This window comes from Lichenostomus cassidix, chromosome 15, assembly GCF_008360975.1.
Source record: "Lichenostomus cassidix isolate B80296 chromosome 15, HeHo_3.0, whole genome shotgun sequence".
NCBI lineage: Eukaryota > Metazoa > Chordata > Aves > Passeriformes > Meliphagidae > Lichenostomus > Lichenostomus cassidix.
The window spans coordinates 932,818-951,397 of NC_139496.1; the positions used below are offsets into that span (position 1 = coordinate 932,818).

Genomic DNA, 18,580 nt, shown 5'->3' on the forward strand with positions numbered 1-18,580 from the left:
AGCCTCATTGCAGGGAAATCAAAGCAGCTTTTCATCATGGAATGATGACATCAAGCCTGTCTGGGACCTCAGGCAGCTCTGCCCCAGCCTGGAGAAAATCAGCTTCCTCATTTCCTTAAACTGGCGTTTTCTCACTCAATTTGCAGCAAAAATCTGAACTCTCATTGACTCTCTGATGTCTGGAGATGGAGTTTCTCAACCTGCTGCCCAAACTGAGGATGCTCAAGATAGATCCCTGCAGTGTAAGGGCAGAAAATAAAACCATGTTGATCATCTGCTCTGATCTGCAGACTGACACAGCAAAACTGCCTTAAATAGTCTGAGCTGCTGAAGAGGCTGGGAATGTTGTGTTTGTGAAGTCTGTGCTCAAATCTGCTCGTGGTTCAGCTCTTTGGTTTGGCTGCTGCTGCTCACAGCCTCTCAGCCACACCAGACAAACTGTGAAGCTGACTGTTAACCAGAATGCAAATTCACTTTAAAAGCCTTTTTTTGGGGTAGATTTAGCCAGTAAATGTTGACTGGCCAACCTCTGAGAATAGTGCAGCCAGGAGACAGAACCAGCCCTGACACCATCACCTCTGCAACTCCCAAATCTGCTGCTGAGACTGTGAAAAAACACCAATTATTTTTGTGCTGAGATTGCACTGCACCCATCATAACAACAACAGAAACCTTTCACAGCTCTTTGTATTATTATTAATTTACATTAGGCAATTGCTACTTACATTAGCAGCCAACCTGTCAAATGCAGTGTACAAAAAGCTGGGAGTCCTTAGGGTTTTGGTTATTACCATTCACATTTGGGGGCTGCAAGTCTCCCACCAAAAAAATGCATTTGGTGCATTCTGGCACTCACTGAAATCTACCATTAAATTCTTTTTGAGGCATTACACTGATTTAAAGAGGCTGTTTATGTATTGGTGTCATATTTATTATAAGCAAATGTTTCCTATAACTAGAAAAAATCAGTACAAAGAATATTCATAAGAAGTCTGTTCTATAGGGAAAAAGTCTGGGAGTATTCTGAAGAGACTGTTTGATTTTAAAGAGTGATTTGACAATGATGCCTCAAATGAATTATAATCTGCACTGGAGAGCATTTGCTGTTTCTTTACATTCTACCCTTGGAAACCTGAATTTGTCAAAGATTCAAAGGCACTGCTAGAGATACAGGCAAGAGTTATCTGGAGAAGTATTTCCCCCCCAAAAAAATCATTAAATGCCTTCAGACATGGACTAGAACTTCATGAAAAAGCCTTGAAAAAAAAAATATCCCAAAAGCCATGAGCTGAACGAGACTGGACAGCTTGATCTGCACAAAAACTGCATTTTCTCAAGTGCACTTCACTGTGCAAACCCAACCACCATAATCATCCTTCTGAGCAAAACTGCCTCCTGCTTTGCAGAGTTTCCTACTGACTGCTCCAAGTTCAGTAGAATTCTAAACACTTTCAAACTGCAAATGGCCAGAACAGCAATTCAGTGGGAACTCCTAATTAGTCCCTGGAAAGCACCAAGGTAAAAAAGCCAAAAAGCCTCACTGCCTGTGCAACATCAAAATAAATGGAAATTGTTCATCTCTGCCACCAGAGATGGACACAGGCACAAGGCTGAGCAGATAAATGAGATGAAACAGTGATAAAAACAATACTGAATTATCTGATGCCACTTTTCAAGTTATTATTTAACAAGGTGCAGATGATGGAGTCACATTTGAGTTTGCTTTTCATGCACTTTATGAATTATTTTGCACTTTTGCATTAGCACACATTAGGCAAAAAAAGAAAAGTCTGTAATATATTAGAAATTCACTTTAGGGGGAGTTTCCCCCTCCTCAAGCTGCTGACTGCTCATTTAATCATCCAATGCTTGGATAAGAGATCAAATCAACACTCAGGCTGTGCTAGCAAGTGACAAACCATTTCACTTCAGAGAATTATCCATCTTAGTGGCTCTGTGCTGGTGAGCTGGGATTTAGGGAGAGCAAAATCACCTCCCAAAGCTCCCTTTCCAATTGCCCCTGGCTGTGACTGATGGCACACAGCTCCTGAAGGGATAATGCCATGGACTGGGGAGGATCCATTGGTAACACAGCAAACAGCTGGACCAGCAGAGATCAGCCTGCTGAACATTATACTGAAACATTTTCACCAGGCTGAAATACCTCTAAATCATTCTTTTGGGGAGGGATGGAGTGATTAAAGCATTGCCAAGATCAGCTGACTGGGAATTGGGTCACCTGCCTTACCTGCCAGGCTCTACATCAAACCCAAAAATAAAATATCACCAGAGATTTCTCCTCCTCAGTAGTTCTTCAGTGATTCAGGAAACCCCAATTTCTGTCCCACAAGAATTCTGTCTCAGGAGTTGGTGCTGAAGGACACTGACCTCACACTGGGACCATTTTTGGTGCAGTTCAGCCCCGGCCAGAGCAGAAATTATTTGGAGAAATCTGGGTGCTTCACCAACCAGACTGATCTGATTGATTTCTGTCCTTTTCCATATAATTAACACACTTGGTTTAAACTCTGTATTCAAAGTTTCCTTCATCCTTGATGCCTATTAGCAATAAATTCAGTAAACACAGGAAAAATAAAATGAGTTTTACCTGCATTTTGTAGAAATGTGTACCAGTCAAAGGTTTCACTGGGTGAAGTCTTAATTCCTGTGTTGAAAAAAAGGAGAATTTGGTGTTTAGTGTCCCCTGGCTGGCTGAGCTGTGGCTGCTGAAGTCAGCAATTCTGCACATGGAATTCCATCCAGCTGTTCCCATCTCCAGCTGTTCTCATCCACAGCCAGCAGGTTGGGATTCAGTGGGAAATTTTGTACAATTAAATGGTGTTTGAGGTCCTTTAGCAACACAACCATGCTAAATGTGGCCTTTTAAAACTCCACATGAGATAATATTATTTCTTTATTCCAAAACAGATCCAGGCCAGCTCAGACCCATGTAAAAGTAAATTAAATTTATAGACAAATTAAATATTAATCTAGCCTGAATATTAATGTATTTGTTTTGCCTCGTGTTAAAGATTAATTCTTTTAATAATGAAACTATTTGATTAATTTATTTAATCTCTTTGTTAACTATCACCTCACAAGAGGCATAAATACAAACCAACTATGGGCTAAAAAGACTTCCCAGTGAGTTATTTCAACAGCAGAGTTCTGAAAAGAATCTTATTTCCTTTGAAAGTGAAATACACAAAACAGAATGAGCTTTGGAATCCACAGACAGTTCTTTTTAAATAAATAAATATAATTTGGAGCTCAAGTAATCCCAGCTAAACCACTGAGGTGGCACCTTTGGGTGGCATTGGGTTGGCAATTCAACTGAAAGCATTTCAAGGAATTTGGAGTTTCAGAATTATTATTATAAAATTACTTATTATAAAATTATTTATTATTATAAAATAATTATTATAAAATAAAAGTTAAAATTAAATAATTTAATTTAATTTAGAAATTAAATAAATAATTAAAATAATCAAAACTTCTGCAGACTTTGGCGAAATCTCAGTGTTGCTTTCAGCATTTCCTAACCTTTCAGATTCCTGCTGGAAAAACTTCTATAAAAGCCCCAAATGAGTGGAAAATGTTGGCTGAGAGACTGAAATAGTGCCTCAGTTAATGGCTGTTAGATATTTTTTATTTTTGCAGAGCAGGATTCAAAGCTCATCCCATTCCAGAACATTTCTGGGGCAAAGGCAGCAGAGGAACAAACCCAAAGGCACCAAACCCAAATCAAACCAAGGCAATTCTCCAGCAGGATTTCAGAGCTCTCACCTTGACTCTGGACGTAGATTTTCTTCCTGCAATCTGGCTGGAGAGAGAAGAAAAATTACTTTTGTAGCTCAACATAAAATATCAGTTTTATCCTCAAAAAATCCCAGCTAAAGGAACAAAATACACGTTGGTGTGATTTTCTTTTGACTATTAAAAATCAAAAACAATCTAATTCAAAGATCCATTAAGTAACAGCAAAAGCCAACAGTTAGCAATGCAGTTTACATCTCCTGGGACCATTTACAGTATCAATGAATCAATTTTGCAATTAACACAATTACCAAGTTAGTACAAATATATGTTTTTTTAGTTTCTATCCTTTCTTACAATCATTATCCTATTTTCCTGGAATAAAACCATTTGCAACTAACTAGCTGAAAATCAGTTCTAATTCCCAAAAACACTGTTGGTCTTGAAAGCCTGGTTTTGAAAATCCAGTTTACATTTCTCCACAATAAAATGTAGAAATGTATCAGTTTCAATAACTGCTGTCAAATTTAGGGATTTGCCTATAGAGGAAAACTGGCAACTGGTAGTTACTGCAGAACATTCACAAATCAAAACTGCAAAATAAATTCTTTTCAAATAGCTGCAGTAAAAGAGGTAATTACTCCACTTCCAAAATCACTCCTGAAGTGCTACTCTGCTAGTTATTTAATTTAGGTGATTAAAGAAGCAATTTCCTATTTCAATATCTTTCTGTAACTCCAACTGTGAATTTGTGGAATGAAAAGAGAATTTCTTTAATGAAAAGAGAATTAATTCAGAAACAAACTTCTAAGCAACCAAGTCAGAAAACAGGAAGCCACAGAAGTGATTTTTTTTTTTTTTGTTTTAAATTACAGATTTTGGTTTTCCCTGGTGCTCCTGTGTGGTTTCCCCTCAGTGCTCTGCCCAGGCAGTGCAGTTAACTCAAAATGAACTGCAGAAAGCAATGGGAAGCAAAGAGGTCATTTCCAAAAAATGAACTGCAGAAAGCAATGGGAAGCAAAGAGGTCATTTCCCAAAAATGAACTGCAGAAAGCAATGGGAAGCAAAGAGGTCATTCCAAAGTCATCCACAAGGAGCTCACAGATGGAAGGAGGTGGTTGGTGAGAATCACAGAGAACTGTGGCACAGAAATGACCTGAAAATTCAGCAAATCCTTGAAGTGGGGGAAAAACAGCTCTGTGCTACAGTGGAATATTCTGTGGAATTTATCCCTCAGAACCTAGAGGAGCTTTTGTATTCAATGGATTTAAAAATAATAAAAATAATTTAATACATCATTATATTATTTTATTACTTAACACTGGACCTTCTCTTCCCTATGGCTAAGTAACATTTTGAATTATTTTGCACCTTCCAATCGTGAAAAAACCCTAGGAAACAATGGGGACAGCACTGCAAGCTGGAGGGCAACCTCAGAATTCCACCTTGCAGTGCAGGTGGGAGAGCTGAGATTGAGCAAAACAAAAACCAAAAAAACCAGAAAACCAGAAGGTGGGAAAAGCAAGAGGAGCAGCAAAACCCTCCCAGCTGGCACTGCCCAGCTCTGCTCACTCAGCCAGCCTTTTGCTCCCTAAAAACACCAAATTCCCAAACAAATTTCAGTTAAACATCTCTTTTCATGCCCTGCAGGACCTCGAATGGCTCAGGTGAGTAAATACCATCCTGGCAGGGTTTGGATGATCACGGGGAAAACAGCAGCAGTGCTGTGGCTCAGGGCAGAGAGATGAATTCCCACTTTATAGATCCATTTGCTCTTATGTTCTTCACTTGAAATGGGCTTGAGGAGAATGGAAAATGAAATTGAATGCTAATAAAACTGGCTTAGGTAATTCTCCTTGCATCAGTTTTATGCTGCTGAAATAAAATAGTGACCATAAGCACCAAGATCTTTTATGGCATTTTAAACTTCCTTGGAATACAGATTATTACAAGGGCTGGATTGCCTATTTCATAATTAAGGGTAATTTATCCAATGTAATAGAAAAAGAATTGTAGGAAGAGACAGCCTTGGAGTCCAGTGAGATTGCTTACATGACTGTAATTTAAATTTTTAACTGACTGTCTTAACTTAAATCCCACATTAGAGGGATAAGGCAGTTCACAGGTGTGAGTTAAGAGGTAAAAATCATTAATATCCCCGAGCTGGGTAGGGAAGGATGAGTTCATGTTCTTCACTGCTTGAAAGCTCATCTGTGGGATTTGCTCTCAGCTTTGCCATGGAGATGCAGCACAACTCAAAGGTCAGCAGGTGGGATTTCAGTTCAGCTCTGGACAGGTTTGTCTCCAATTCCCTGAGTGCCACAGAACCCCAAAACTTCATCTCACAGCCCAGAGCACACAAGTGGTTAGGTAAAATCAAATTCTGGTACTGAAAGACATTGGAGGTGCTGGTTTTGGAATGATTTCAAGGTTCAAGTCTGTTTCTTCTCCTTACACTCTAATTTTGCCCTTTTCTTGCTCAGATCTATGGCAGCAGCTTTGCCCTTTGCCATTTACCCATTGACAAGTTCATTTAGTAACTATTAAAACCAACTTACATCTGTAAAATAAACCACCAAACCCTATGTCTGCTCATGTATCCTTTTAGTGCAAATAGATTTTAAAAATCAATTAATTCTGGACTAAGGTTTTGCACATTCTGCTGCTGTGTTGTGCCAGCTCCACTCTCAATGGTTATTTTCTAGGCAAGAGTGCATTAATGATTATATTATGATGGAAATTAGAGCTGAAGAGATACCAAGCATTTAGTTCCAACTTCTTGCATTTATTGTTCAGCCTCAGCTGATGTTTTCCAGAGTGAGATGAGTGGAGCCAACACCTTATTGCAGAAAAATATTGATAAAAATAGCCTTTTTATCCCAGACAAATGGTTCCTGTTCTCCTCACTGGATCTGGGCTCTTGGCACTTCTCTGTATTTCAGCACAGCAAATTTAATTTACCTCTGCACTTCACCTGAGGAAGTTCATTCTATTTCCAGGGTTGACAAAAACAAGTATTTTCAAATTATACTTCAAAATTCTTTATTATAACTAATGCTGTCTGGAGGAATTTTGTCAACGTAAAGTTTAGTAAATGATGCTAAACCACCCAATCTGGCATCAGGAGAGACTCAGTAACAGCAGCAATGATTGGTTTGGAATGTTACAGAAACACACAACCTAAACTCTTCTAATTCTAGGTGTTTATATTAAATTCAATAAATTAAATTTAATAATTAAATTTAGGTGTTCTAAACTCTTCTAATTCTAAACAGCTTTTAAAGGCCACATTATCTGACCTGTTTGAGTGCATGAACATGAAATGCTTTCTCTGAAAGGAAAAACAGGACTAGAGAACAACGAAGATTATTGCAGGAATAAACAAATTGCTAAATAATTCCCTGGAATTATTCAGACAATATTTTAGGAGGATGCACAGTTGCTAATACTCGAAGCATTACCACATCAACATACCCACTCTGCTGCTGCCAGCTCCTTCATTTCCACGGTGAAAGCCACTGCAAACCTGGTTAAATGGACAAAAATAGTTGGGATCATCTGCTTAAAGTGTTTAAACACAAAAAAAAAAGTACTTCAGAAAAAAATCTTTTTAAGAACTAAGATCAGGGGCTTATAAAAATGATCCCAGATGGAGCACATTGCTCTTTTTTCAGTTTATCCAGGTTAATTCACACTGCTGCCAAGTTGGCATTTCCTGCAGGAACTTCACAACCCAACCCAAAGTGAGGAGGAGCTGAGCTGCACCTCATCCCAGACTGTGTTTGACAATATCCACTGTGTGCAGCTGAGTTTAATTCAAACGAAGGGATTTTAACCTTCCCCGTGTTCTCACCTCACTTCTGAGCACTCAGAGCTGTCAGTGAGTGACAAACTTGGGTGGTTTTGAGAAATGGGTGCAGCTGCTGCCACTGAGAAGGGATTTCAGAGAACACCTAAAAGCAGCACTGATGGGAAAACTCCTCGTTTTTCAGTCTCATTACAGCCAACAGAAGGCTGATTTCTAAATACAATTGATAAACAAGTTATTCTAACTGGGATCTTGGTGTAATACTAAAAATGTGAGTTATTTTTACACAGAGTTAATAAAGAATCCCTGTTCAGAACAAATCCCAACATGCTGCACTTTATGGTTTCATTGCAACTTTTAAGTTTTTTTCATTACTTGTAGAGCTATTGAACATAAAAGAGAGGTCATTGCACATTGAACAGCTAATTCAGTATTTCTTTTTCGTGTAATTTATGAAATGTTTCTGTCCTGAGCCAACACCTTACAGGTTACAGATAAACCACAACAGAACAGCTCTTCTCCACTGGAGATGCTCTGTTATAATTTCAGACATGAAATCCCAATAATTCATTACAATTCCCCTAAATGCTGAACTACAACTCCTATTTTTATTTGCTGAAACAAACCTCATTCCCCTGCTTTGTTTTGCAGTATCTGCTTTATGGCACCACAATGAATTTCCCACCCCCAACCTGAGGTTTGAGGTTATTAAAGCTTTGCAAATGCTTGTTTTGTCAAGTTGCACATGCTCCCTCCCCAGACTCTGCAATTATACTTTCAATCCATCACATTAACAAGCATAAAAAGATGTTCCTTCTAAGTCTACAAAATACTGTTCAATAGGAAAAAAAAAAAAAAATACCCTAGAGGAGAACAACCACCATTTAGAGGAATTTGATTAAAAATGAAACACTCATAAGGCTAGACAGTGTTCAATAGTTTGTTTTATGGGATGTGGTGCTATATTGTACTGGACAAGTAATCTACAATTCATGATGCTTTCTGCTTAGGAGCCTGCAATCAATAAAGAAAAAAAAAATAAAAATCAATGTTTCTTTTAATAACTATGCAATGAATAACACCAGTGATGCTGCTGGAGAAGAGCTACATTCAGAATAACTTCTAGAAAACTGAGTTATTTTCCCTGTAGCAGAGAAAATATTATATCACTGCCTCCTGATGCAGTTCACAGTTTGAAATATCATAGATAATTCAAGCTAGTAAGGTACACTTCAGCTTCCCAACTTACTATCACTAAAAAACACTCGCAGTTTTTCTATTAGCTGGTTTTTTGACAGAAAATATTTTAAACACACAACTGCATCAAATGGACACACTGTAAGATTTTATTTTAATGCCTTTTTCATTTTGCACAGTGCTGAAATTTCTGACACATCAGACACCTTTTTGTTTCCTTCAGACCTGTTTGAAGAGCAGCTGCTGATTAGCTGATAACAAAGTAAACAAGAATATAAACTTTTTTTCAAGTGGGACCTTAAGTTGCTTTCAACTCCCAGTCCCACTGAGAGGCAAGAACATCCCCTAAGGATTTTTCAGTGAGTGTGATTAAGTGTTGTCTTTAAAATCTGTTTACTGCCCAGGTTTTACAGGGGATTACAGCCAGAGCAGCACATCTGTGCCACACAGGGCTAAGTGAGCTAATAACAACACAATATATATAATAATAATAACAGAGTGAGATCAGCAGAGGGAAAATAGGGAGAGAGAACCTTGCTGCAGTTCTGCCTGACCCCAAACCCAGTCTGCTCCCAAAAATTAACATTTTTCCTCCCCCACCCTGGCTATGATCAAACACTGCTGAATCAACAAACCTTTGGATCAACCAGGAGAAAACTTCTTTTCTGGGGATGTTGAAACAATGAAAACTGCCCAGAAGTCTGTTTAGTTTGTAGTAATTTCCTCTGGTTGATGATCAGTTCTTGCCCTACATTTGCTGACTGCACTGATGTGTCACTGGAACTTTAAACCACCCTGAAAACATTCCCTGGTCATTTCAGCTAAAAAATGAGAGAATTTGCTTAAAGACTTTTTTCAGTCTCTGCTTCTTTGCTCATGGACTGGAGAAAGGATCACTTAGCAGGGAAAGAAAAAAAAAAAAAAAGAACAAAATCTGTTTGTAGTTGAGTGATCTGTCTCAAATCAACCTGCAGAGCACCTTGGGCTGTATGTACAAGTAGCACTAAATCAATAAAATATAGTAGTTCCAATAGAAAATATTTTATATTTGAACATAAGTAACTAACCCAGAATTTACTGAGAACCAGAGGTTTTTTAAAAAGCAGCTTCAAGCACCATTCAGGCACAGGGCATTGGAAATGAGGTCCAACCTTGTTTAGATTAATGACATTACTACAAAAAGAATTAATGGGATATTAACCTCCATCACTAACAAATATTTGCTATTTCAATAATCATACCTCTACCACTAATTCACCATTAACCACCTCCTCTAATAAAGATTCACTATTTAAATGCCAAATATGAGCAATTTCATGGCCAGAATAGTTCTGTACAAACAAGAACTCTGTGGATATTGTTTAGAGACACTTAGATATTTATTCCTCTACCTAAATCTCTGCAAATATAAACAGTCCAGTATAATTCTGCTAGGAAATTGAAACTTAATTGCATAAAACTGCAACCATTTCAACACTACAAATACATCACAGCTGCTCCAGTCTTAGAGTGTGAATCAACATTTTTTCACACTATCCCAACTTGTTTTTAGAGAGAATTCTGCAGAGCAATTTGCTGCCAAATCCCAGGTTAAGTAGTCTTGCTTATACTTAATATTCTTCATATTCTGATATAATATTAGGTATATTAATATACTTAATATTCTTCTCATTTCTTTCACCTGCCCCTGAATTTTATATCCTCATCACACGTTCAGCTCTGTTATTGCAGACAACAGTTATGATTCAGTAGACAATGCAGAGGATTAGTTAGCAAAGATTCCATTAGCTTTTAATGGGATTTGAGTCTTTTGGAAAATTTACAACCCAAGAGATGAAGTTTTAGCACCACTTCTGCCAACTCTTCCACGGGAAAATATGGTGAAATTTATATTGAGGAAACATAAAACAAATAAAATGCATTTTCTGATGAAACTGCTCCACTTCCAGCACTGAATCATAAAATAATATACTAATATCCCAGGGATTTCAAGCAGTCCAGCCTTTGTCTGTGATCTCCCAGTGATCCCAAGCATTTATTGAACATTTCCTACAAGATCTGCCACGACAAAAATGCAGTTTTCTGTATAAATCTCCCACAAATGCTCTTACCTGGCTTCCTCCAGCACTGCTCCCATCACCTGACGTTTCTCTTTGCATTTGATGTCTTCATTCACATCAGTCCCACCAAAGATGATCCCAAAAGGAATTCTGCTCCCTGAAAAGGTACATGTAGAATCACTTCAAAAAAACTGAGTTATTGTTCCTGCAGCTGAGAAAATATATTGCAAACTGCATCTGGATGCAGTGATATATTTTCAAATACCATAGATAATTCAAGGTATTAGATGTTATCTATAATTATATCATGTTATATAATATATATTATATATATTATATGTTATATATATAATTATTTAATATATAATGTTATAAAATATACAATGTATATATTATAATGAATTAGAATATATATACACCATAATTCAAGGTATACTTCAGCTTCCCAACATACTGTCATTCTCACTGCAGTGATAAGTTGACCAATATGCCAAGGTAACCACTAGGAGTGAAAAATCACATTGATAATCCTGAATAACAGATCTAAGCAAAAATCTTGGAAAAGGAAACTTGGACAATCTTGAACTTTGATTTGTTTGGCACCAAAACCCCACAAAATAACTGCATTTTCAGAGCACACGATGTGAACCTGCAGGAAAATCATTGTTTTGCCTAATTCTGCCCCAAAAAGATGAGTTTGTGTCTATAAGTGTTTTGTTAGAAAACCTCTGTGATCATCCAGTTGTAATAAAAGAAACCCAGACATCAGAATTCAGGCTTTCTGCAGAATTTCCTTGCAGAATTTGCTTTCTGCAAAGCCACCAGACCAAACTGGGAGGTGACACTCCTGAAGTCTCCAAACGAACACAACAGAACTCTCCCTGAGATGTGACAAAAGGATGGAATTATGTCTTTATTCCAGTGAATAGATCTCCATAATACCGAGGTGGTGCAGCAATGGGTGGACATTGTAATTTCAGCAGGTGACAGTGTCTGTAATTCTGACAGCCAGTGCTTCTAGTGTATCATTAATGGCAGGCTGAAATTGTTCTACGTGGCTACAGAGAATAGAAAATCTTATTATTTGTCTGATAACATCCTGTCTCCTGTAGCTTAGCTGACAGGAATGTTATTTCATGTTGAAAAACCTCGACTCATTTCTGAGCAGAAAAATCAAATTAGCCTCCCTGCTTCCCTCCATTTGACCCCAGCTCTAATCAGCCCAGCCATTGTCCTCTCAGAGAATCCTAATGTTAATATAATGCTCTTATCCTGCTGTAAAGCACTTCATTATGAAAAGCACTATGTGCTTTAAAAGTCCATTTATTTAGCTCTCTCCTCTCCCTATCAGAGCTCCCATTGAGCAAGACTTTTAGCATTTCTGAACGTTTGCCTGAAGTGGATAAACAGAATAACCACATTGAGTGTGGGTTTATACCTTGATAGCCATTTATAACAGTTAGCATTCATTCTCTCCCCTTGCAGTGCTTTTCCAAGAGGTATTTTTATTGCAAAAGCAGCAGGAGGCTTACCTTGCAGCAGTCTGCCTCCTTTGTAGAGGTGGATGGCCAGGGCTGCATCAAACCTGGCTGAGGAGGTCACATTTGCTATCTCAGCTGGACTCTCATACATGAAAGCATCTTTGAGAACACAGATGTGTCCTGCAGCATGGAGATGACTCCTTCAGCGTTGGAACAAACAGAAAATAAATAAAGAAGTCACTATTAATGCTATAGGCACAGTGGGATGTTAAGCAAGCTTAATCAAAACATTTTTCCTTAATAAATTTTGCTTTGTGTTCCCTTTCTGGTGGACTGTGAGTTTAATATCTTGTCTTAGCTCACCCATTTGTAAAACAGGCCAAGGATAACTGAAATATAAACAGAAAACTACACAAAAGGAATTACACAAATACCTTCACAGCCTGCTTGCAAAATCTCAGTTAACAAAAACCAAACCAAATCCAACACCAAACCCCTCTTAGTGTCAGCTTACCCATTCATCTCTATACACAATGGTTCCTCCTATAAAACAGTGATGGAAATGCTGCCAAAGTCACCAAACTGATTGATTACAGACACTTTATTCCTCTCACTGAAACAGGAATCAGTTATCAATGTTCCCAAGAACATCACCAAAAATCAAAGAGGAGAAAATCTGTGTTCTGAGGGAAATGAGCACACTGTGTCTGCTGACATGTCATGTTTACATTCCCAGTATCATTAAAAGAATGTTTTGTGCTTATTCCATATTGTTCAGTGGATTTATTCCTCACTGGGTATTAATTGTTCTGGCATTAAAATCCTGCTAACTCTCAGCTTCCTGGCTCATGTCAGCTTTCATTTCCTGATTATTCCACATCCTCCCAAGGAAGGGAATTTTCTGTCCTGCACAAGTTAGTCATTCTGCAGAAATTGGTGCTAAAAGAGCTGTAAAAAGTCTTGAGGCCTTGGAAGGGAAGTATTAGCACTGAATCAGAGAGAGCTCCACTGGCACAACATATGGTGCTGCATTTCTCCCTCATCCTAAAATGAACTCCTTTTAACTCCATGTTGCAAACAACACCAATAAATTGTAATAAATGCTAATAAATAATAAAATACAGCCACCTTTTAAATTCCTTATTTACACTGTTGAGCATTTATTGCCATCCGTTGCCCATGAACTGTTTTCCTCTTCAAAGAGATTCTCAATTTATTTCTAAAGAATGATGCTCAAATCTCACAGCTGTGGAAAGAAAATCTCTGGGGCAAATACTTGGGATGCTCCTGCCTGCATTCCAGAATTTCACAGGTGCTCATTAAACAGGCTAAAAGGATTTTTTCCCATCAGTATTCCAATTACCATAAATCACTATCATGTACAAGCAATATGTTTGCATATTACGATTAATTTGAAAATAACTCTCTCAGGACATCAGGAATCGAGAAACTCAGCTAGGAATTCCAGTCTTCTTTTTTAAATATATTAGGAATGACTACTTTTCCTGCACAGTTTCCAAATCTCCCTGGGAATGACAGCTGTTTCTGCAGTAAATAGAGAGAGATTCCCTCAAGTGTTCCAAAGCTCCCAAATTGTGGATTACCTCTATTACTTCCATTTTTTCCTTTTTGACAGATTTTTATTCTACTCATGAGCATGTAAAAAAATTTGCATATATCTTTAGAAGGAAAAATTACCAAATATTCCCAGAATAACTCAAATTCCCAGATTTAAAGAGGCCTTAATCCCCTGAACATTCAATTGAGTTCAGTATCATTAATCACAGGCTTCAGATTACACACATATGGAAATACATGTGTGCAGAAGCAGAGTTATTGGGTAGTATTTAAGTACTGAAGTTTCCAGTGTTATTTTCATATTTTCTAAATGACTTTTCATCTTTATAACCAAAAAAAGCAGAGCAGGATTTTCACACATATGCTGCTCCCAAGTACATGATTAGAGAATGCTGCAAAGGTCTTGCAGGAGATTTATTTTGAAGATTGATCAGTCTGTGAAGTCCCAGATGTCCCTGAGTGAAGCCAAGACAGAGAACACACATTATCCAGATTTTTTCTCCTCCTGGCAACTCTCTGTTCACATTATTTTGCCATTTCATAAACAAATACTTTCTGAACGAAAAGTCAAAATGAACACAACTCCTGCTGTCTGGGAATTAAAGACAACACTGGAAATGCTAAATCTCAAGGCTATATTTTTATCACAGATCTTAATAAAAGAGAGAAATTGCCAAGGAAGTGTCTTAACAAACAGTGATTATTGCTTGGATCTAGAATTCCCTTTGCCATATTTTTCCCTTTTAATGAAACTCTCATGGAAGCCAATGCCATGACTTAGGGAGAATATTATTTCTAAAATGGAGTTGAGCTGTCAGATCCCAGATTTGGGGTGTTTTCCGAGGGAAAAACCATCAGGGAGAACTTTTGCCATTCAGTAAATGTGAAAGAGAATTTTTAAAAGTACATTACACTGCTCACTGCTCACACTGTGATATTTATACACATCTGAATATTGGACAAAGCATTTCCCAGTCCTACTCATTTTAGCATTCAGGAAATTAATTGTGCTTTTGTTTGTTATATTTTTATATTCGTTGGAAATCACAAAGATTGTCAGTGCAAGTTCTGAGTGTGTTCTCTGGATCTCTGCTAAAAGGTACAATCCTTTCCTGACACATTTTCACTTTGAGATTTCTATAAAAAACAGCGTTTTGCTCCAACACATCTATGAAATATCGAGTGATGTTTTACGATGTTTAATTTTTTATTTCCTACATTATTGATCACTACTTCTCACTTTTCCTGGCTAGCAGTCTTCCCTCCTTCAAGGTGAATCTGCAGTTCACAGGTTTTCATGTAAGGAAACAGTTTCAGAGTTCCAAACACAGCCTGGCTGAAGAGAAAGCTCAGGAGTTCAAAGTGTGCTTATTTCTGAAGTATAATGGTTGTGAAACCTGCTCTGCTTTCTGTGCTGTCTTCCTCTCAGAAATATTTATGTTCTAAATTTCAACCGATCCTGATTGAATGGAATTCCTTGCAGACAAAGAATGTTTGATTTCCAAAAAGTTCCAGGTAGGTGGATACACTGACACTTCTTGAATGGCACAAAATAGGCTTCAGCCAAAAATATTAATTATCTCTTTCCCTCAGCTGTCTGTTCTGCAAAGCAGCTGTGCACCAACTACTGTTAAATGCACAGGGCACAAGTCAGAGATTATTCAGTGAGCAAAGTCATTGCACTGCCTCTTCTAAACTTGGCCAGACCTGATCACTCACAATTCCCTCTGAAGCTGATCAAGTTACAAGAGCTGAAACCCTGCTTGATCTTCTGTTTTCTTTGTAAATTAGCTTATTTTTTCATACTTGTTAATGCAACATTTTATTTCCCTCTCAAACTTCACAGACAGCAACACAGACAAATTGTATTGGCATGAATGAAATATGAATAAAATTAGAATTAGACCAGGAATTAAAAATGTGAGCATTAAAAATGTGAGCATTAAAAATGTGAATCAGACCAGAAATTAAAAAAGATGGGGACTAACTCCTCCTGCCCCTGAAGTCAGGAACTGAGCTTTGCAAGGACCAAAGAACTCTGCAAAGTTTAAACCTTTATATATATATATATATATATATATATATATATAAATGGTTATAAATAGTTCTTGCACTGCACAACAATATTGGGAGCAGCAGCCCATGGGAATGCTGGAATTCCAGAGCAAAGCTGCAGGATGAACCAAAGACTGAACAGCAGAAAGGTTTGGGCTCAGAGTTACTCCAAGAAATGTCTAAGCTAAAAAACACTTGTCAAGAGGAATGCTAAGAGTCACTGAATTTGTGGGTTTAATTCTCTCCCAGCTGATTACCTGGAGATTTACAGAATAGCTATCTCAACTGGCCCTTAATGAGAGCCAAAACAATTCCTCCCTCTCCAAAAAATGTTTACATATTGGCAAAATACTTAACCTAAATCTTTCTAATTAACCTATTAATTCTAGATTTCTACTCCTCCTTGCTATCAAGTAATAAAAGATGAACACAACATTTCAAGGGGCAGGGAAGATTAATTTCTTTTCTTTCCTGACACCCTCTTTGATCTCATTTCTAAGGCTGAACAATGGCAGCCTAAGCAAGGACTTTTCCTTAGTGTTGTATTCTTTATTCATTGTTCTTCTATTTTAAGGTGATTAAAGATTATGCACACCAAGAGGAATAAAGCCCACAGGACATTCATTACACCACTTGTTTCAGCAAGTTGATTTTTAGCCAAATTAGATTCTGGTACCTTTGTCGCCACTTACTTTAAACTCAGGAAATGAACATCTTATTTATGAAAAGATGAAGCAGTTATTGGAAGAGCTGTAATATCATAAACAGAGTATACACTGTGATATTAAGCCATAAAATTAATCTATGCTGGCAAGTGTTCAACCCGGAGACAGTGTCATTGTTTCATTTATGTTTAACCAAAAGTTGCCAGGGCTCAATATTAAAAAAAAATGAACAAATAAATTCCTAAGCACGCATGCAGATACAACTGAAGGCAAATATTAACTGGAATTTGTATTTTATGTATTAAATCATGTATTAACATACATGAGACAAAATTTACCACATCACCTCAGGTGGGGCAGATTAGTGTCCAAAGTGACATGGCCAAGCCTTTGGTTATACACATAGGTTTTGTGGGTTCTTTTAATGGCATCAAGTCTTACAAAACCCAACATTGGATGGAACTATCTGCACAGGATGGTTTTGGTGATGGCTGTCACCTGATTAGCCTTTCAGTTGTGAGAATGGACTTCATTGCTAGGTAATACTCTTGACTTTCTCCCTGATCAAAATTGCTTTCTTTCCCTCAACATGCTCATTTATATTATTTCAATAAACAACATTTTACAACATGTGATAAGATAGGAACTGAACATGATATAAGTTACTTGCTCTCAAACACCATTTCTCTTAAAATCCCTAATCCAGCTTTACTACAAATGCAAATTAAGTTGATCTCTCACTCATTATTTTCTTTCTATTTGGTCTCTGTGCATGAGAAAACAACATCCATTTTGTATAGATATTCCTACATTATGTGCAAGGGATTCCTGGTTTTTGTGCAAGGGATTCCTATTTTCTGTGGAAGGGATTCCCATACTTTGCCCAAGGAATGCCCACCCTTTGCCCAAGGAATTCCAAGGAATTCCCACCCTTTGCCCAAGGAATTCCCACACTTTTTGCCCAAGCAGTTCCCCAGGAACTTTGCCCCAGGAATGCCCACACTCTGCCCAAGGAATTCCAAGGAATTCCCACACTTTTTGCCCAAGCAGTTCCCCACACTCTGCCCAAGCAATGCCCACACTTTTGCCCAAGGAATTCCCCCCACTTTGCCCAAGGAATTTCCCACACTTTGCCCAAGGAATTCCCACACTTTTTGCCCAAGGAATTCCCACACTTTTTGCCCAAGGAATTCCCACACTTTTTGCCCAAGGAATTCCCACACTTTTTGCCCAAGGAATTCCCACACTTTTTGCCCAAGGAACTCCCCACACTTTTGCCCAAGGAACTCCCCACACTTTTGCCCAAGGAACTCCCCACACTTTTGCCCAAGGAATGCCCACCCTCTGCCCAAGGCACTCCCGGGAAGCAGCAGGATGCCCCAGAGGGTTGCTGTGCCCTGCACAGGTCACTGCAGATGTGTTCACACAGCTGCAAATGACTGCATTAATGTGGCTCTAAGTTAAACCATCTGTCAGCTGAGCTGCTCTAGCTCACCCAAGCCATGCCCTTTCATCCTCAAACACATCATTTTCTGCCACCATCACATGTCACAGCTGAGCCACCAAAACTGCTGCTTGCTGTGACTCAAAGCACCTTGCTCAGCCAATGCACCTGAATGCAGTGTGCTCAGATATTCACTATCAATCTCTGTGTGATGAAAAGTTTGATACAATAGGCAAAAATTCGTTTTTCTGGCTTATTCAGACTTATTTTAACTAGACACAATGCAAAACCTGTTTTCCACTAGATTAGCTCCAAACAACTCCACAGTCTAAATGTTTGTCTGAGTTTCCTCAAAGTTGAAATGGAAGAAGAAGGTAAGTAAATGTTTAATTTGTAAAGGCAGAGTAAATAACCTTATAGAGGAAAAACGAGCAGTGATGTTCCCAAGAATAACCAGTTTTGTGTTCTCCAATGAGAGCAAAGGGCAAGATATGAAAGGAAATGCAGAAGGCCACAAAAACCACCACATGGGAACT

General features: G+C 38.1%; 1 protein-coding gene across 4 annotated transcripts in view; it reads right to left on the reverse strand.

The window, feature by feature from the left end:
- Nucleotides 1–18,580, reverse strand: part of GLT1D1 (glycosyltransferase 1 domain containing 1) — a 42,421-nt gene that overhangs the window by 21,591 nt on the left and 2,250 nt on the right. For all 4 annotated transcript variants that reach the window (XM_085075369.1, XM_085075367.1, XM_085075368.1 and 1 more), the window contains exons 2-6: nt 12,354–12,502; nt 10,873–10,978; nt 7,231–7,282; nt 3,787–3,823; nt 2,609–2,665 (exon numbers count right to left, since the gene is read on the reverse strand). In XM_085075369.1, coding sequence (XP_084931495.1) covers nt 2,609–2,665; nt 3,787–3,823; nt 7,231–7,282; nt 10,873–10,978; nt 12,354–12,453 — 352 coding nt within the window. In that variant the 5' untranslated portion in view covers nt 12,454–12,502. The remainder of the gene's footprint in view (nt 1–2,608; nt 2,666–3,786; nt 3,824–7,230; nt 7,283–10,872; nt 10,979–12,353; nt 12,503–18,580) is intronic.